This window comes from Chenopodium album, chromosome 10 (assembly GCF_948465745.1).
Source record: "Chenopodium album chromosome 10, dcCheAlbu1.1, whole genome shotgun sequence".
NCBI lineage: Eukaryota > Viridiplantae > Streptophyta > Magnoliopsida > Caryophyllales > Amaranthaceae > Chenopodium > Chenopodium album.
In genome coordinates, this window is record NC_137843.1 from 25,238,058 (window position 1) to 25,260,145 (window position 22,088).

A 22,088-nucleotide genomic window follows, 5' to 3' on the forward strand; every position below is an offset into this window, starting at 1 on the left:
TGAGCCAGAGATCCGTTGAATGTGACAAAGTGAAAAGTTGTGTTATGTTGTTTGTTTGTTTGTTCTGTTCAATCTTGAGGAGTTAGGGTTCTATCAATTATGGTTTTTATTATTGCAAATTCTATGTTCGGAATCTAATTTTACGTACCATGCAAACTTTGTTTAATCTAACAAACTTTAATTTATTTAATCTAGCAAACTATAATTGCTTTACATTGTTCACTTTTCCTCTCCCAATGATACTCCTCTTTGATGGGTTTTGTATTTTAAACCATACTTAGTGTTTGATTAATTATATATTAGTTTCAATTATTGTGCGGCTACCTTTAGTGAAACTAGCAAATTGCACCTTATTTGACAAAAACTTCTTGGGAGAGATTTCAAAATTATTTACGGCAATATTAATCACTATCTCATGTCAACTCTTTTAAACTTCTTGGCGATGCCCCAGGTTTTGTTTAAATAAAAATATAATACCTTTGGTTTTAATAATATCTCAAAAACATTATCTTAAGTTTAAATAATAAAATAAAAATTCAAAAAAAAAAGTATGGGATAAAAAAAGAGATGTAGTAGTATATGTTTTACAATTAAGTAGGGATTTGCATAATAAGTTTGTTTTTTTTTTTTTTTTTTTTTTTTTTTTTTTTTTTTTTTTTTTAGCAATTACATAATAAGTTATAAAACTTTTAGAATCCAAGTTAATGAAAAGCTATAGCTCATAAATGTTAATTAAGTTATTGAATAACATTAATTGTGGAATAAAAAACAAATACAATAGAGTAAAAAGGAAATAATTTGTGGAAAATCTATGTGGTCTAAATATAATAATGGTCATAATAATTGGAAATTCCAAGGGTTGTGAGGGGATTAAATATGGTCTAAATATGTATATGTGGCATCATGTCATCATATATGTGGTGATATGTAATAGATTTCATTATGACATGGAGTGACAAATGTCGTCAACATGTTGTCCCTATGAGATTTAATAATATTATAGATTGAAGTTGAAATTAAAAAATGAATGTATGTATGTTTTAATTGAATAATAAATAATAAAACAGTATGGAGTAATATAGTATTGAGTAGTTAATACAAAGTTGTGAAATAAGGAGCATTATAGTCAAATTGGAAAGTTATATCGTGTAGTTTAAATCATTCTATTAAGAACAATAAGTATTAAGAGGCATTGATAGTATGGTAAATTTTGTTCTTATGTTTAGTGGTTCAAATTATATTTCAATCATAATTTTGCAATGGCTCTTGATATTTAATGTAGAAGAATAGGTCATGATATGTCATTGCTCATGTGGCGCCAAATTTATTAAATGAAGGATGTCACATGACAATAACATGTTATTCCATTGAGTTTTAATAATATTATAGATATACAATGTATCTTTAGATTGATAGGCAATTTCGTGCAAATTACACTAATTTAATTAGTAGTAATTAAGATCGTAGTCATCAAATTTGTCATCTCATTAGTTCCATAGTAATTGATTAATTACTAATTGGAAAAATAAGGCAATTCAAAGGTTGTCAATATTCTTACCCGAGATTCTTTGAATTGATAATTCATTTCATCATTAATGACAATAACAAATATACGTTGATATTTTTAGACCTCATGTGGGTACAACAGTAGCATAAGGTCTACAAATACCAACAAGACTGTTGGTACTTTTGAATCTCATGTTGGTACAATATTTATATTCCAACATGAGGTCTAAAAGTATTACCAGTGTTTTTCCCATTCATGACTACGATAATTCTTGATGTGGACTTTTTCGCTTTTCCCTTGAAGTTTGAGGCTCTAATCTTGTTAAAATTGGGAGGGGGGTGCTTTGGGGATGAAAATCCCCTTACCTTATCTACTCTTAACTACATGGCCCATAAATATTAAAAACAAAACCGTAAAAGTTCAAATTTGATTTGAGTAGAGTTGACAATTTTTTACACGACCAATACAGGCACGCCACGAACACAAAGTTATCGAGTTTACATGATGTTGACACAACACAACTCCAACCTAAATGCAACCCGTTTTAAATTTTAATAAAGCTTTTGATAGATTTCATGAAAACACTATATTGACACGAAAACCAAACACGACACGACTGTTTGCGAGTACGTGAAAACCAATTAGAGAAAGCTCTCCCGAGTCCAAAGTCCCAACAAGAGTTTGAAGGACATATTAAAACCCAATAAAAAATGGGCCTTCAAATTAAATGGCCGTCAAAATACACCACAGGCTTGAACAACAACAGGCCATCTCAAGCCATGGTGGTGTTTGTTGCCATTTACCACCAAAAAAAACAACTCTTTAATTCTTCGAAGAAATCCGAATTCTGCCGAGGAGAGAGAAAAAGCAGTCGTTGATCACTTGCAGCGAAGATGGAGAAGGAAGAAACGGTGAAATTGATCAGCTCTGAGGGCTTCGAATTCGTCATTGATAGGAAAGCTGCTATGGTTTCTCAATTTCTTCGCAATTTGCTTACTTCTCCAGGTTATTATACATTAATCAATCATAATCAAAATTAGGTTTTTTTTTTTTTTTTTTTTTTTTTTTTTTTTCTTGTTTTCGATTCTGTGAATTTCGTATGATTGTTGCAGATTTGTGTGTTGAATTATAGAGTTATTGGAGATTTTGATTGATTAGTGTTTTCGGAATTTGTAGGGAATTTTGCTGAAACGGAAAATGGTATTGTGAGATTTCCGGACATCAGTACTACTATATTGGAGAAAATTTGTCAGTATTTCTACTGGTCTCGTCAGTATGCTAGGTAATTTCTTATTTTATAAAGTGATTTATTTTAAGTTGTTTTTAATTTTGATTTTGCAAATTGTATATGGTCTTCAGTGTTGTAGAATGAATTTGATTTTTGAGTTCTTTATATTCATGGGATTGTTTTTGGATGGAAATTGTGGATGACTATAAGGGATAATCAGTTTTGGTTCATGTAGCCGACCCCACGATGGGATTAAGGATTGATTGACTTTTTTGATGGAAATTTCTGATTGAAACAAGCTTAAGTGTTTAGAATGCTCGTTTGGTTTATGTCTGTTTGTGTTAAACAATTTGATATAAGACATTTGATTGGTGATATGTTTTCTTTTGGAATTGTCTATATCTCATCGATATTTCATGTTTGGCTGGAGCAATTATTACTTTGGTAGTCTTGCTTACAGCTCATATGATGACGAAAACACACATTTCGACAGAAAATTATGGATGCAAAGGTTAAATTGTGTTCATTCTTGAGTGAGATAGCTGATTATGGAAAAAGTAGATTAAATTAGAGGAACTTAAAAAATTGTTATACATTTCGCACTGAGGCTAAAGCGAGTTGTATTGTTTTTTCTTTGTGTGCTTTAGTACCACTTTGTAGTTCGTTTATGTAGATTAAACTGACACTCTCCTTCTTTGCCTCTGTCTGTCTTCTACTACTATTTTTATGTACCTCCATAACCAAAAGACCTGGAGATAACAAACACTATTTGTCTTATTTTTACCTTACTATTACATGATCATGATTTATGAATGCTGCTATTATTTCTACCACTCTTGATTGTTAGTTCAGAATACAACAATTTCATTTTGACACTCTGTACTTGTCTGTAGATGGCTGCTGCTCTATCAAATTTATGTAATTTAATCAATAGAAGTTACAAATCTCCCTGTCTTATAATATTTCATATATTGCAAGTAACCCTACATCTCACATCAGATTCTGTTTGAACAGACCATGGACATCTATTTTCTAGGAGCTTCTGACCTTAACACTTTGTTTGGATTGAAGGAAATGGAGGGAAAAGAAGGGAAGATAATTAGAGGGATTGATTATCTTTCATTTGGATAACAAATGAGGAAGGAAAGGAATTGAAGGGGAGAGAAATGGAAGGATTAAATTGTAAGAAATTAATCTCTCCAACAAAGGAGAGATTTGGAAGGAAAATTCATCTTTCTTCCCTCCCCTTCCTTTCTCTTCCCTCCCCTTCTTTTCTTTCCCATTTCTTTATCCAAACACACCGTAAAGTCAAGTACATCAAAATTAAAAAATAGAAGTGCTTACTTATTTTATTTGACCTTTTTTCCCTCACAAGAATGGTTTCATTTTGATCATCAAGAGACTGACTAAGTGACAAAAAAGTCAGATCTGTTTGGCTGTTGATGTACAGCTAGTGGCAGCCTTTTACGTTTCCTGCCTTCATCATGTTTCATTTTTAAAAAAAAAAAAAAAAATCTTTATTTAGAGTTACAAAGCTAAATTACTTCGTGCATTCTGCACAACTGATGTGCAAGAAGCCAAGAACTCCCTATACAAAGAAAAAACCTGATCTAATTTCTCCTATAATGTAATGCAGTCTTGAAGACCCTTTTTTTGAGGGATTAATATTGGGGTGGTGGGTGTCATTTTCGTCTTACTCATCTTTATAGTTGTGTTCTTAGATATATGCAGGCAAAAACATTTTCTTTTCATTTGTTTTCCGGAAGCATTTTCGAGATTTAAGTCATTGATGTGCATCAGATAGCATGAGTTCTTTGACTTTCTTTCTTTTTCTTTCCTTTTTTCCCCTCTTCCTGCTACTGGTGCTGTATGCAATATCATCTATTGCTTTGTTCCCAAGAGCATATGATTAAGAAGATCTGGCTATCTTCTGATATGTGCCTTAGTCGAAACTTTAAGCAAAGCTTGTCTGACCAGTGAATCATCAATTATTTTTCATGTTTGGTTGCAACAAAATATATGAACTACAATATGAACTCATCTCTTGCTTGATTTTGCTGAGTGATGGAGGTGTTTTCTAGCTGTTTTCCGTGGTCGTGAGTAAATGAGTCTCTTGCTTTCAGGATGAGCAAAATTAAACTGGAAAACCTGCAATTATGCTGCGATTCTATGTTAAATTGATCTTTACCTTGCAAATTCTGAAGTATATATTAAAAATGTTTAGTTATGAGTGGGCCAGGTTTGCATTGAAACACCAAAACTGGCGATTATAGTTTGGCGGGGGAGAACACACACCTTCAAATTCTTTTGTTAATTAGTCCCATTTTGCCAGTGTATCTTTCTTTTAGCTTAGAGTCTTAGATGCTCCTCATCAGGAAAAGATGCAGAGTTTTTCCTTGTCTTCCAAGTTCCTAACCTGCAGCTGTGTTTATTGGAATATTGTACTGTTTGAGCTCTCCCTCCCCCCCCCCCCCCCCCCTTCTCCCTCTCTCTCTCTCTCTCTTAAATCCTTCAGGTAAGATTTTGTATGGTCTTTTTTATGTATGTGTAAATGCATTTTTTTCTTTTTTTTTTTTCTTTTTTTTTTTTTTTTTTTTTTTTGTGTAGTGGAAAGGAGACCGAATTCCACATTGAACCTGAACTTACTCTGGATCTGATGATGGCTGCTAATTATCTTCATACATGAGAAGAATTTCCTTCTCTTTCTTATCATGGCATTCTCTATTGAATGTGGTAATCTTTTTGAGCTTTCCTTATACTTCGTATATTGTTGTACACTACTTACATCAAAGCATCAAACAGGGAGTTTCACCCCCATTCAATGGACTTCTACTAATTGATTATGTCCAGCTTGATTAATTTGGATTTTCTTTTCCACTTTTGTTTAGGGGTGCTCAAGGATGCCTCTTAAGAAGTATGAAATTTCAGAAATTTGCTGCTTATCTTCGTGTCTTTGCTGTTAACTCTGGTCCCTGGAGCTCTCAGTACAGGGACCTGGTGTAGATTGTGTTGTAGGATTAGGACTGATTGTTAATGACTGACAGAAAGTTCGTCTTGGATACTGAAACTGAAGTATATAACATCTTAATTTAGACTAAGAAGAGAACTTGTATGCTTAATAGACCGGAAGTTATCTATTCTTGTCTGATACTGACTGGGAATTGCTGCTGTTTGCTTATACCTTTCTTCATCCATGCATTATGTAGTCGTTAGTCCTTCGACCCTATGGCAGGACGGATTTTATGGTAATGGATATTTTACAAAAAGTATTGGGGAATGGATCAATGATTCAATCTTATTTTTTATGTTTCGTACTCCCTATGTCCCTATTTTTTTGCCCCATTTGACTATGCGCGGTCTCCAAGACGCGTTTTAAAACGTCTATATCTTTATTTTCATATACGTAAAAATTATAAAAACATAATATTAATAAAATATACAATGAGACGAATCTAACAAGACCACGCATGACTATATTATCTTTTATAGATTAACGGTAAATTATGGTAAAAAATTTTAAAGTTTGACTCAAAGAACGGCAATGGGGCAAAAATAAAGGGATAGAGGGAGTATAATTTAGGGATTAACATTCCTGTGTATGCATGTACAGTCGTGGATACCATCATTGGTCGCTATTGAATGGTTGTCTAGCCTCAGGAATGTTAATTCCCTAACTTTCAGGATTGTTAGTGGAAAGTTTTGGACTTGCAATCAAAGGTTGCTTGAGGAAGTAGGGAGTTGCTGCTTTGGCTTAATGTTTGGGAAATGGTACTTGGATAAATTTGGAGAGATTAATGGAAAAAGTACCAATCTTTTCGTCAATCTTTTCGTGTTATACTAGCATAGCACCCGTGCAATGCACGACTTACAAATCTTATTACTTATATTCATTTCACAATATTAAGATAAAACGATTTAATGAGTAATAATGAATTTACTTACATAGATGTCTTTTTTTAACCTCTTAAAATAATGATATCTACTTTAAAGATAACTTTTTAATTTTTAAATTGAGTGTAAAGTTTTTTAAATATAATTCAACTCAATTAATAAACTACTGATAATCATCCCTGATCGAGTAACTCCTCAAGTAACGCTGGGTAACCCCTCGAGTAATCCATGACCGAACCCCTCAAGTAACCCTTAACTGAGTAACCCCTCAAGTTACCCCTAATTTCTTAAATAACCCTTAATCAAATTACTCGAGTATGTAATCCCTGACTGAACTCCTTAAATAATCTTGACCTAGTAACTCGAGTAATCCCTCAAGTAACCCTAGAACCGAGTGAACCCCTCGAGTAATCTCTATCCGAATTTCTCAAGTAACCCTTGACTCTTACTAAATTTTTATCACATGATGAATCAACCTCATCACCACACACATATTGCATCTTCCACATCCAAAAATTTGCACGTTTAAAAATCTGAAAAGCCACTGCTTAGTATAATTTTTTTTTTCAAAAATTGTAACCTTAGCTATATATGACCTTAGAAGGATGCGTAGGCTTGCCCTTAATTTTTTAATTAATTGTCTTTATTATTATTATTATTATTATTATTATTATTATTATTATTATTATTATTATTATTATTACATAAAAGAAATAGTAACGCCTATGACACCGACAAATTAACCCCTATTTTACTAACAGATTAGAGTAGCTCCTTATTATACTTATTGAGTAACTCTTAAATAATTAACAAATAAAGTATCGCATACAACACTCATAGTGTAACCATTATAACACTTACTAATAAGTAAGCCTTATATTTTCCTAAAAAAAAAAAAAAGTAAGCCCTATATCACTAATTGAGTGACGCCTATAACACTAACTGTGAGTAACTCTATGGTGGTTGCCCACATTGATAATTAACTAACACAATCAAACCTTGCATACATGTCGATGCAACAATTTGACTTAGTTTTTATGTAATTAAATATCAATAAAAATTATATTCTTTTTAATTATAAAACCTTACATCAATATCTATTTAACAACTTAAAATGATAAAATATGAATTTATTACATTTATATAAAAAAAAAATTAAAATAGATAAACTACAATTTATGTTAGTATTATAGATAGTGAAAAAAAATTCTAACGTGTCAGTTATAATAGAAAGAATGGAGTAAAAATTAGTGTCGAACTCTGTATTTAAAAATGAGAATTATAGTTTATAGAGAATTATATACCAATCAACTTTTTTACAATTTGTAGATGTTATGCATGAGTGTGTTGTGATTTTAGTTGTCGAATAAATGGTTTGTTTATAGGTTTAGCAAAAGTTTAAAAATTTATTATAATAATTCAGAGATTTTGCGTTTAGGAGTTATGTAGAAAAATATTATAGCAAATGAATTATATACAGCATGTATAATTTTTCTTAAAAATTAAGTATGATATACCTAAAATCATATGGTAGAAAATTAGTAAAGTCATTATAATTGTATCACAATTTACATTTATTTTTTTAGAGAAAACACAATCTACATATTTATAAGCTATTTACGATTGACAACATGTCTAATTGTTTAAATATAAGCTAGAAAGCACATTATTATCAAGTTTGATCTTATTAGATTAAAATTGTTATAACGTTTCAATATATCAACTTTGTATAATTTAAATTAATGCACAATTATATATAATTATATATATATATATATATATATATATATATATATATATATATATATATATATATATATATATATTAATGGTCAAAATAGTGAATTGGAGATCGTTTAAATGTAACACTTAACGAAGTGGAGGTAGTACTCTGTATTATATTTTTTAATATAAGATATATAATTTATACACATTAGTATATTTGAGTGATAATCTACATTTATAATACAATCAAGTATATCTTTTATTAATCCGTAATATAAGCTTGACTTAAATATAAAAGATATGGATGGAGGAGACCAAGGTGAGATCCATGAAGAAACTTGAAAAGGTCATATCCCATAAGTATAGTCTCAAGTTGAATTTTTTAATATTTAATTGGTTGAATTGAGTTTGATAATATTAGTGAGGTTGACAACATAGCACAATTAGCTTCAACATCATTAAGAATGGTGTTAGTAGCCATAGGAATAATGTGGGGATGAAAAAAAAATTAGGTTGAAGGAATAACCTGCTATAACATAGCTATACCTGTGCTAATAAAGAAACCTAAAATATAATGTACGGAGTACAAAATAACAAAATATACTCTCCTTGAATTAAGCAATCTAAAGTCAAATGATATGGACTAAATATATGTTGAAAATCCATAAATAATACTAATTGAGAAACAATACTAATTGAAATATTTAGCTGTACGTGTGTTAATACAGAAAGTCAAGATATTATTTCGGAGTATCTTTAATAATAGGATCTTTGTACAATTATACATTTTACCAAAAAAAAAAAAAAAAACCCAAAACAGGGACACGTGACAGCCATGGAGCTAGTGTACCCTGTTTTAGTATAGTATATCGATAGATGGAGTTTTGTTTGGTATCTCTGCTTCAAGATTTCCTACCCATTAGTCCATTACACCTAGGGTAATCTAAGGTTATGTTTATTATTTCTTACTATTAATATCTTATTTATGATCCTTACAAAGTTTGAATGAATGGTGTTTAAAATTTTCCTTCTATTTTGGATGATGGGGTAGAACCATTGCTCACTATTAAGTTAAGTATAATTTATAGGAAAAAATTGGTTTTAATAATCTTAATTTTGACCGATTTTATTTAAATAATCTCAACTTTTAATTATTATGGAATAATTTCAATTTTGGGGTGCATTTTCTTTAAGAAAAATGGAAATTAAAAATCTAACTTTTGCACTTTCTTCCTTTAAAAATCTAACCTTTTGATTATCCTATAAAAAACCAACCTTTACCCCTATTTTCATCTAAAGATCCAATTGATTTATAACCTATTAAACAAGCTAATTTATTTAATTATTTTTTAAATCTCTCTCTTCCTGCCGCCCCTTTCCATGGCTACCTACCACCATAGCCCCACCCACTGCCGCCTTTGATGTAACCAGCCCCACCCGTAGCCACCAGCCCATTTCCACAACAACAATAACAACAGCGACATCAACAACACCAAAACCACCATGCAACACAGCAGTAGTCGCAAAACAAAGCCACTGGCATCAACCACGCATCCCTTGCTCCACCAATTAACAACCGACCACCACCTGCTAATCCCTCCACAATAAATCGCATCTACTGTCGACCACAGCAGCACCGCTTTCTCAACCCCCGTCACCTCCCCTGTTCGTCACTAATTGTCGCACCTCAGCCGCCACCAAAGCAAGTAGAGCAGTCGCTTCAATCATCTAGAATTCATCCCCTGTTTCCATTCGCACCTTCGAAATCACCAAACACCGCAAATCTCCACCACTAATCAGTCGCCATCCACATAGCCCCATAAATTGCAGCAATTTGTGGCGATTACGACGGTGGTGATGGTGAATTTTGTGGGATTTTGTGGGTTTGTAGGTGGTGGGTTTGTGGGTTTGTAGGTGGAGGGTTTTGTGGGATTTCGTGGCGAGTACGACGGTGGTGATGGTGGTTTGGGTTGCCGGGGAAGGAGAGGTGGGGATGGGGAGGGAAGGGGTGGGCTGTTGACAGCTGCGCAGGGTGGTCATTTAGGTCGTAAAAGGGAGGGGGGGGGGGGGGAGGGGCTGGGGGATTTGTTTTTTTTTTTTTTTTTTTTCATTTTAAAAAAATAATAGACCTATTAGAAGCTGACACGTGGTATATAACTTACCAAAATTAGTCACCAACAGATAATGTATCTTTAGATGAAGATAGGGGGTAAATGTTGGATTTTTATGGAATAATAAAAAAGTTGGACTTTTAAGAGAAGAAAGTGCAAAAGTTGGATTTTTAATTTCCATATTCCTTTTCCTTAAATAGTCCCAAATCAGTCAAAAACTTGTTATACCAGGTTATCTGACACGTGCCAAGTTGTGATTGGTCTAAAAAATAATTACAAATAAAATTAAATTAAAACAATGTTAAAAAAAAACCCTAGACCCTTCCTTCCCCCAATCGACCACCCAACCCCCACTACCTCCCTTCCTTTTCCCCCATCGGAAAAACCTCCCTCCCTTCCCCTTCCCCTTCCCCTTCCCCTACCCCGAAAAATAACCTGCCACCCCTAGCCCAAAAAACAACCTCCCTTCCTTACTCAAACTTGAAAATCGCCCTCTCCCTTCTCTCACCCTTAAAACTGCCTAGGGGTGTGATTTTGGGGTGAGGTGAAGGGAGGAAAGAGGTTTCAGGGGTAGGGGAAATGAGGGGGGGGGGGGGGGGGGTTGTTTAATGGGATAGGGAAGGGAAGAGGGGGTGGTTTCCAGGGGTGGGGAAAGAGGGGGGTTGTTTCAAGCGTTGGGGCGGCGGTGGTCGATCGATTTCGGGGCTTGTGGTGGCTAGTTGGTAGGGTTAGGGGAGGAAGGGCTAGGTATCTTGTTTTATTTTTTGACCAATTTACTTACGACATGTGTCATTCATAACAAAAATTAAATTTTTTTTCAACAAGTCATCGGTTATTGGACTGTTAGCAGAAAACACACAATATAAGTGGGATTATTACTAAATACTCAAAAATTGGGATTATTTAAAGAAAATCGGCTAAAGTTGGGATTATAAAAACCAAAATTTCCTAATTAATACTCCTTCGGTTTTTTATTAGTTGACACGTTTCATTTAGGCACATTTGCCAACACATATTTTCAAATGTAAATATCTATAATTGCGTATTAACAAAAAATATAAAATTTTGATATTTGGAAACTAGTCATTGAGATGAAGCTAATAAGACCCCACGTGATTATGTTATTATCTAACACTAAATCACAAAACAAAGTCAAAGTAAATTATGTGAATAGTGCACAAAGCCAAAACGTGTCAACTAAAAATAAAAAAACGAAGGTAGTACTAAGTAAAGGTGATGAATGCTTTTTCATGTAACAAGACCTAATTTTATTTGAATTGAACTTTCATTTTTCAACTTGATTGTGGTTTGACCTAATTTAAATCGATTCTTTAACTTTATTTTTATCATAAATTATTGTTCGAGCTTGATCTCATATAAGCTCTCAATCATTCTCTCTCCATCTAATACCCTTTAAATAATAGCTTATATACTCAATTTTCACAGGCTATTTACATTATAAAAGAAGAGAAAATGTACATTTTTTGGTGTCCAAACAAATCACTACACATTGATATAATTAGCAGTGTCAAATTTCAAATCAAAACTGTTAAACTGCCAAAAACTAACCGACTCAAATGAGAACTGAACTGATTAAAAATCGATTTCTTGAAACCGAAAATCGACCCGAACCTTATTTTAGTAAACCCGAAATCGAACCGATCCAAATAATGTTAAACCATGTAAGAATCAAACCCGTTAATGAACCGAGCTAGTTCTAAACTGAACTGTAATAGAATTGAATTGAAAAGAATTGAACCGTTGTTAACCCAAAACCGTTTAAACTGTTTACGAGCCGAACTGAATTAAAATCGATAAAAAAATAAACTAAAACAAACTAATAGGATGATACTTTTAATTGATCCAAAATCAACTCGTTGGCCAATTAAACCGACCTGCTTTAAACCGAAGTGGTTTGAAATCGAACTGAAATTTCAAACCATTTTGACAGACAGTGCTAGATATAGTAATTTTTTTTTCAAAAAAAAGTTATAGACAAATCAAAGGCGAGTTGATAAATGGCAGCATTATACCAAATACGACAATACTTTATCGAACTATATATCCTCTTTCACCTCCTTTTTGAATAAATCTTTCTCCTCCTTTTTCCTGTCCCTTACTCTTACCAACCACTGACAGAGAATGATAGTTGAAATATTCCCCGTTAAGGCGCTTGATGAAATAAATTTACAATTCCAAATGTTGACACATTTTTTTGTATGAATTAAACATGTGTAGTGTACACTACATGCATACACCCAAGTGTATACAGACTGATATAAACTCAAATGGTGGGAGCCTGAACTTTGCAAGGAGAATAAGGAAACATTGTTGAAAACTTGTAGAATTTTAGGCATGAGAATAACGTAGAAAACTTAATCCAAAATGCAGGAAAAAAAAATGAATGCAGTTAAGACATGATCTCATCCATCTTTACCATTTCTGCTCTAACCAAAGGGTCCACCAATTGAGTTAATGTCGCGTGGTTAATTAATATATATATAAAAATTTAGTTTAGCTCTATTTTCCTCCCTGCTTATTTTTCTGAATTAAATTACTTTTTTTTTTTTATTGAAATTGAATTATTTTTGTTGATTTTTTTATTGATATTAAATTATTTTCATTATTCTCAATTTTTACTAATTCTTTTTTTTGAAAAAAAAGAATTTTTACTAATTATTTTCATTAATTAGATCTTAATTTTTTTTATTGAAATTGAATTATTTTTGTTGATTTTTTTTATTGATATTAAATTATTTTCATTAATTAGATCTTAATTTTTACTAATTCTTTTTACTAATTAAAGCTTTTTTTTTTTTTTTACTGAATGTACTAGACTTATTTTTATAAAACTTAGATGATTTTCATATTGAATATTATTTGAATAAGACGAAGAGAATTTGACCTTAAAGTAAGGTGCCATAATATTTTATGCACCTTTAATTTTAAATTTTTCATATGTCCAAAATATAGTTTAATCTCCTCAATATTTCTCTAAGTATGCTCCCAACAATTGAGAATAAATATTTCATACCTTCCTTTAGGTTTATATCCCACTTCACACATATTTTTCTATAATTATTACAACTATGCAAATACGCCCCCAACCTCCATTATGCTCACTAGTCTATTAAAAATAGCAATAAAGTTCAGTCATAATTTTATTTCTTAAAACTCACTTTGTATACATTGATAAGTGTTCGAATTAATGTGAGACCAAACGTTAGTATAATTATAAAAGATATGTTTAATTCACACAATCTGATCTAATATGATTTGAATTTTAAATTTAAGTAAACTATGACCTTATTTGTAAACTAATTCGTAAGTTAAAAGAAGAAGAAATAGCTTGGTAGAAGGCCGATCTTCGTTGTCAAATGAGATGTCTCAGAGTCATGTTAATATGTATTTCAAATATGAAATTTTCATAAATAACGGCAATTAAATGCAAGTAAAACACTAAGATATGATATAATATGATCAACACGTTATGTGTGCGGTTGGCCACACCACGTATTCGCTTGTAAAGAATGAAGTAACTCTTATAACACTGACTAAGTTACCTCTTTAATACTGACCGAGTAACTCCTATAACACTAACGAAGTAAATCCTGTAACACTGATCAAGTAACCCCTACATATAACACTAATGAAGGAGTGTAGTCTGCCACATATAAGAATTTGTGTTAACATGATCTGGTTTGATTATTTCTAGGATAAGTTAATATCAACATAGCCATAACATGAGGAGACATAATTTAGGGTCTATTCTCTTCAGCTTAATTTTAGTTCAGTTTAGTTCAGCTCCAATCAATTCAGTTCAGTTCATTTCAGTCAGCTCTAATCAGTTCAGTTGCTAATTTTTTTTTTTTTTTTTTTGGTTTTATATGATTTAGCTAATGATATTCTTAATGACAATTTATTTTAGGTGGGACAATTTATTTAAGTCCATTTTTATGTCTAATGATATTGCTAATGATAATTAAAGCCAAATTTCATACCTTTTAGCATATATTACAACAATGACAATAATAATAATAATAATAATAATAATAATAATATAATTATGAAATAAAATTATGAAATTTTTATGTCTATTTCCAGGCGATCTATTGGCGTTTTCCGCCTCTTTGTCTGATACGACCGTCGCGTGTCTACAAAAAATAAACCTAACTAAAACCTCCTAAAATGTAGTAGGGTAAGCTAGGGTCGATCCCACAGAGAATTGGATTATCAAATTATTACCCGTGTAAGTTAGAAACCCCTGTTTTGAAGAAATAATGATATGATCTAATAAATAAACTACTAACTAGATAATTTAACAAATAAAGTACGGAAAAATAAACTAACAAAAATTGAAATATGATAAAATCAAGAATAATGAAATAGGGAATCGGGAGACGTATTATAGCAATGGAATATTAATTGATCATCGAATTATATAAATCATGTTATATCTTAATGTCAACCAACGAACACAAATAAGCATTCGAAACTCCCCTTAATTCCAAATAAACCAAACAAGCTCTTGGAGTATTTTCTTACCAACTAATAATCTAGAACAAGCTCTCTAGACTCGATTAATTAGTAGCATTAACCACAAGGAAGTAGTTAACTTAAGCCAAAAATCTCACAAGCTCGAACTTGTGCAACTCAAAGGATTGATAATCTTAGGTACTATGACAAGTTTTAGTCACCAATAAAACACCTAATCATTATTAATGGTATCAACTAGGACAATTACTGATCACAAGCTAATAATCTAGTCGTCAAACTAGCAAATTATACTAAAGATGGCCGGTCTCAAATATAATCAACCAGTTCATAATATTCAAGCGGATTATCAAATCAATTAAGAATATAAACATAATACCCAAGAATTACAACATATCAGTTCTCACAATCTAATAATCCAATGCATAATTGATCTCCCTGCCCCACTAATAATTTAGCCTGACATAACAAATATTGAGGTAACTATGATATAATGCATAAAAATCATAATCAAACAAATAAACAAAATAAATAAATGAAAATAGAACTAATAATTAAATTAATCTAGCAAATTGTATACTAGCTAAGTATACTGTCGCATACAAGCAAAGATAGTAAAGTGAAAGCACTGCCTTTCATTTTTATTCTCCTACTACTTATCCAAGATAAACCAAGACTGACAATCGAATGTGTGTGGGAGGATACCGATATCTTGTACAGTTTTAATAATAAAACCAATATCGGCACCGTCAAATAACGACATACATATCGGCACCTCTTAAAACTGAGCATGTGGTGTTGATTAATTGACACTTGGCATAAAAGTGGTTGGCATGGCATGCAGCCATCTAGCAGTTGAAGTCATTATAAATAGGTAAGATTATCCATAAAGAAAAGTAGCATTTATTACACACACTCTCTCTCTTTCTCTCTCTATATTTCTCTTCTCTTCTCTCTTAAACACATTCTAACTTTATCATCGGAGTGGTTATCCCCGGATTCACCCCGGGGTTAGCTAATATTTTCTTCCTGTGTAGGTGCTTAGCCAGACGATAGGGTCTTCACGGATCTCGGATACGGGCAATCGGATCTGAACAGGAACAATTTGGAGCTAGAAGGAGGGGATAGTGATTACTTCTATCGCCTAAGGACCTCACGTAGAGAAGTCATGGCTGGTAACAAAGAAACACTTGGAAGTAATAATGGAGCAAGTCGGATAATCAACCCTAGGACTAGAACACAACCAGAGGTGGAAATAGAGGATGAAACCCACACTCTAAAGGGAAATCAGTTTAACACGTCGATAACTCCATAGCGGCATATCGGTGCAATGGCAGATCCCATGGCCGAGTTTACCCCGGAGGATTTGGAGATAGTGGCCAGGGTAATGTCACCTCTGAGCAAGAAAAGAAAGGAAGCCGAGGCTGGAACTACCAAGGCTGCAGGAGGGGTGCCCATTGTAAATCTGGATAGTCAATTCAACCAAGCAGTAAACTCGCCAAGGCACCCCCGTAGAGAAATGTCGCCGCAAGGGATGCATGCAACCTCCCAGGAGACAGAGGCACAATCCTCTAGTCGCGCCGTTAACACCAGAAATCAGCGGCAGAGAAGCTCGTCGAATGCAAGGCAGGGGGTGATCCGAACAACTATTCAGCTGAGGGCATCGCCGTTTACGCAGGAATTATTAGACCAGCCGATGGAAAAGGTTAAAATGCCAACATGAAGATATGATGGAAGAGGTGAACCAAGCAGGTTCATAACGTCCTATGAGGGACATATGATTTTGTCCACCAACTCAGATGCGGTTTGGTGCAAGGTCTTTCCGACCACCCTAACCCGGGCAGTAGCTGATTGGTTTAATAACCTGGGAAGTGGTACAGTGGATAGCTTTGAGAGGCTAACAGAAATGTTTGATGGGCAATATATCAGCAACGGTGTTCGGCAAAAGAACTTCGGGGGAGTTAATGGCCGTAGGGCAGAAAGCAGATGAGTCTTTAAGGGACTACATCAGGAGGTTCAATAATGAAGCAAACACAATCCCAAAATTGCAGCAGGAAATAGCCGTTATGGCATTAATGAATGGCCTGAATGATTCAGAGTTCAAGCGGTAGTATTTAACAAGGAAAATTTACCGACACTGGCAGCTGCTTTTAACAAAGATCATGACTACATAAAGAGCGAAGAGTTAATGAAAACAAGCAGCCGGGTTGCCTCGACAGATAGAGTACAATATTCGTCTGAGGGGGGAGCCTCAGGAAGTGGAAGGCCGAAAAATCCGGCCCCAGTGAGGGGAGGAGGAAGTCGGCAGGAGGTCAGGGGTGCTAAAGCACCGATGCGATACAGTGCATACACTCCACTGAATACGCCCAGGGCCGCCGTATACTTAGTCAACCAGAATAAGGAGGGGTGGGTGAGACCCATGCCCATGAAGGCCAAGGGAAGAGATGCTAAGAAGTACTGCATGTTCCATCGAGATGTCAGACATTATAATGAAGAGTGCACGCAATTGAAAGATAACATTGAAGAGTTGATAAGGAAGGGTCATTTGACTCAATTCCGGCTGCATGCGGTGGGAAATTAACCACCGCCGTATCGGCAGCCAGAGCGTCAGCAGATAGAGGCAAGGACTGAAAGGCAGCAGGTGCAAATAAGCCGGCAGGGAGATGGTGGGCAGCCACCATTGTCAATTGGGAAGAAGATTGATGTGATAACTAGTGGGCTAATTCACGGAGGAACAATAAGTGGAGCACGAAAGCATTTGTCGGAGCATCGCCATATAGTGAATGCATTAGATGCCGACAGCCGCCCTCGGCCGACAAGTATACCAGATCTGATGTTTACAAAAGAAGATGCTAGAGGAATTATCTTTCCACACGATGATCCCCTAGTGCTGATAACGACAATTAATGGGGTCGACATTAAGCGAGTCTTGGTGGACGGAGGCAGTTCGGCTAATGTTCTGTTTATGCAGGTATTCAATGAAATGATGATTGGTAGGCAGTATCTAACGCAGGTGTCTTACCCAGTGATCGGTTTTAACGGGTCAACTGTAAGGCCGGAAGGCAGCATAGTTTTGCCGGTCAACTTCGGTGACGGCGTGGCCGCGAGTGATGTCATGACAGAATTCCTGGTGGTAGATGTACCATCAGCATACAATGCAATCCTTGGGAGACCGATAATACATGATGTGCAGGCAGTGGTATCAACTTATCATCTCACCATTGCATATGTATCAAATTTGGGGAAGGTGGAGAAGGTGCATGGGGGGCAGGCAATGGCAAAGTCTTGTTATGTGACCGCTTTGAAGAATCCGGTGCGAGAAAGCCTAATTGCAAATAGCCCGAAAAGGGACAGAGAACCGTCGGTTCGAGATTTGTCAATGAAAAACTTCGATGCAAGGCCGGTAACAGTACCAAGGCCGGCATCAGGAGGAGAAACGGTGCAAGTTGAACTTCATCCAAGTGATCCTAGCCGAACAGTGAAAATAGGAGCCGACATGGATTCGGAAATGAGTTGCAATCTAATTAGTTTACTGTGGGAGAATGCAGCCGTGTTTGCATTCTTGGTAGATGAAATGCCAGAGATACACCCCGATGTGATGGTGCATAAGCTAAACGTTGATAGAAAATTCAGGCCAGTGAGACAAAAGAAGCGGAACTTCTCAACAGAGAAGATTGAAGCAATACAGGCCGAGATCAATAAACTCCTGGCGGCAGAATTCATAGAGCCATGCACATATCCTGAATGGTTGGCTAATGTTGTAATGGTGAGAAAGCCGATAGGAAAGTGGCGGATGTGCGTGGATTTCACAGATTTGAATAAGGCCTGCCTTAAGGATTGTTATCCTCTGCCCCGAATAGATAGGCTGGTAAACTCCATATCAGGCCATGCAATGCTCAGCTTTTTAGATGCATTTTCGGGATATCATCAAGTCAGCCTTCATGAATCAGATAGAGAAAAAACGACGTTCATAACGGATGCCGGAGTTTACTGCTACAAAGCCATGCCGTTTGGGTTAAAGAACGCAGGGGCGACTTACCAAAAACTGGTTGATAAAATCTTCGAGAAGCAGAAAGGTCGAAATGTAGAGGTGTATGTGGGTGATACGATTGTGAAGAGTAAGGTGAAGGAAGATCACATAGTTGACCTCAAAGAGACCTTTAATACTTTACGGTAGTACCAGATGAAGTTAAACCCGGAGAAATGTGTATTCGGGGTCCGGTCAAGAAAGTTCTTGGGGTTTATGGTGAGTGAACGAGGTGTTGATGCAAATCTTGACAAGGTAAATGCAATCCTTGAAATGAAACAACCAAAAACAATTCGTGATATACAGAGGCTTACAGGCAGGATGGTAGGGTTGACACGGTTCATAAGTAAGTCGGCTGACAAGGCACTGCTGCTCTTTGTAGTTTTGCGGCAGAACAAAACTTTCCAGTGGGGAAAGGACCAAAGTGAAGCTTTGGAGGTGGTAAGAGACCACCTGAGAAAACTTCCAATAGTTGCTAGACCAGAACGAGGTGAACAGTTGTAGTTGTACATATCGGCTTCACCGAAAACAGTGGCTGCAGAGCTGCAGGTGGAAAGAAAGAAGCAGCAGATGTCGATATATTTTGTCAACCATGTGTTAAACGCAGCTGAACGTAGATATCCAGTGATAAAGAAAATGACGCTTGCTGTAGTGATAGCGGCAAGAAAGTTGCGCCCTTACTTTGATGCTCATCTAGTAAAGATATTTGCTAATCATCCACTGGAGAGGTCATTATAGAAAATGGATACATCAGGTCGACTGTTAAAATGGGCGGTTGAATTATCGGAATATGAGTTGCATTATAAGCCGAGGGTGTCGATTAAGGCCCAAGCCTTATCAGATTTCATTGTGGAGACATCCTACAATGATGAAGAGGAGCCGTTAGGAACCTGGCAAGTATCAGTAGATGGATCGGTAACATCAATTGGGTCAGGGGCTGGTATAGTAATAACAACGCCAGATGGTACAATCTTTGAGTATGCTTTGAAATTCAAATTTAAAGCTACCAACAATGAAGCGGAGTATGAAGCGGCCATAGCTGGAATTCAGTTATCTATAGCGGAAGAAGCTAAGCATTTGATATTGAAAACTGACTCCCAGTTAGTATCAAGCCAGTTCAGTGGAGATTACGAAGCGCGAGAGCCGACAAATATAAAGTACCTTGATAAGATTAATCAGCTAACGGCACAACTAGGTACAGTTGGTCCCAAGGGTGTAGAATGCGCAAGCTGATGCCTTGGCAAAATTGGCAAGCTCAAGTTTCAATGATCTGGAAAGAACAGTAATGGCGGAAATCTTGAAGCAAAGGAGTATAGATGCGACCTCGGAGAAGGTTCTATGTGTAGATTACGATAGTCAGTGGTATGATAAGATCTTGGGGTACATCCTTTATGGGGCGTTGCCTCTTGACAAAGGAGAGTCAAGAAAGCCGAGGAAAGATAGTGTGTGGTTCATCATACATAAAGGGAAACTGTACAAAAGAGGCTTCTCACTCCCGTTGCAGAGATGTATCACATATTATGAATCTGCAAGACTCATTGAGGAAATTCATGAGGGGACCTATGGAAATCATCTTAAAGCCCGTGCTCTATCCCGAGAGGCAATGAGACAAGGATATTACTGGCCGACAATGAATGAAGATGCTATCCGATATGTGAAAAGGTGCGAAAAATGTCAAAAGTTCGCCCCAGCCATCAATCTCCCTCCGAACGACTTGATGCCGATACTGAACCCAGTTCCGTTTGCACAATAGGGGATGGACATCGTAGGGTTGTTTCCATCAGCTACATGCGGAAGGAAATTCCTTTTGGTGGGAATTGATTATTTCACAAAATTGATAGAGGCAGAGCCAGTTGCAAAGATATCGGCGGCGGAAGTCAAGAAGTTCATTTGGAAAAACATCTTCACGAGATTTGTATTTTCAATGGCAATGGTTTTCAATCACGGGTCACAGTTTGACTGCAAGCCGGTAAAAGACCTTCTGGCCCTGTAAAAAGTAAAATTTACGTATGCTGCGGTGTGTCATCCACAGTCAAACGGCCAGGCTGAAGCAGCAAATAAACAGATAATAACGACAATCAAAAAGAAAATTGAAGATGCAAAGGGCTTATAGGCAGATCTCGTGCCAGAAATACTGTGGGCAAACAGAACTACAACCAGAGTAGCAACAGGAGAATCCCCTTTCAATCTGGTATTTGGAACAGAAGCTGTGGTGTCGGCTGAGGTTGGGTTGCCGACATTCAGGATTCAGCACTATTGTGAAGAGCAAAATGATCTACTCCTAAGTAAGCAACTTGATTTCCTACCGAAACTCCGAGAAAAGGCTGCAATCAAATCGACAACCTATAAAAACAGGATGTCCAGAGCGTATAATAAGAGGGTAAGCCATCTCCCGTTGAATACAAGAGATTTAGTCCTCCAAAGAACGACAACTACTGGAAAGGGGAATGTTGATGGAAAGTTATCGAAAAAACTGGGAGTGCCCATACTGAATTAGAGAAATGGTTATGCAAGGGTCCTACTACTTAGAAACGATGGACGGAAAACCATTGAAAAATGTATGGAACTCAGCAGTCTTGAAAAATTTTTATGTTTAATATGATGTAATATGTAATACTTTTGAATTATCTTGTTTGGATAGTACCGATAAATAATACAAGGTACGACTTCCGGTATATAAGTTGATTGCGCATCCTCCATTTAACACCACCGTTAAATGGGATGGACAGCTTAAAACCGCTTCCACGACGTTAATGCTCTTACAACCTGATAAGTTGTGTTCATTAACTCGTGAGGTTGCTGGTTCAAGATATAATACCGGCAAAATCATGTACTGGTATATGCCGATTTGAGGCATAGCCATAACTATGATCGCCGAGAAGGGTACTATGCTCACCGTAATTATAAGGTGGAGTGAGTGACCAATGTTATACTCTGAAACAGCAACAATGCGTAACATTTTTGTTTAAAAAATGTGTACACACAAACAAACATTGACAGTGTATATAATAGCAAAACGAATATATACACTGCGAGGGCAGGAAGTAGTATACCACAAAAAAGGGGTATATGCCAATAATGCCCACCGCTAAAAAAAGATAGCAT

The 22,088-nt window shown here is 35.4% G+C and overlaps 1 protein-coding gene across 1 annotated transcript; it reads left to right on the forward strand.

The window, feature by feature from the left end:
• The first annotated feature begins 2,309 nt into the window (after positions 1-2,309).
• Positions 2,310-6,033, forward strand: LOC145562370 (uncharacterized). The gene is made up of 4 exons (XM_081622623.1): positions 2,310-2,512; positions 2,684-2,789; positions 5,343-5,468; positions 5,624-6,033. The coding sequence occupies exons 1-3, from the start codon at positions 2,401-2,403 to the stop codon at positions 5,419-5,421; spliced, it is 297 nt and encodes a 98-aa protein (XP_081478749.1). The 5' UTR covers positions 2,310-2,400; the 3' UTR covers positions 5,422-5,468; positions 5,624-6,033.
• Positions 6,034-22,088: the final 16,055 nt, after the last annotated feature.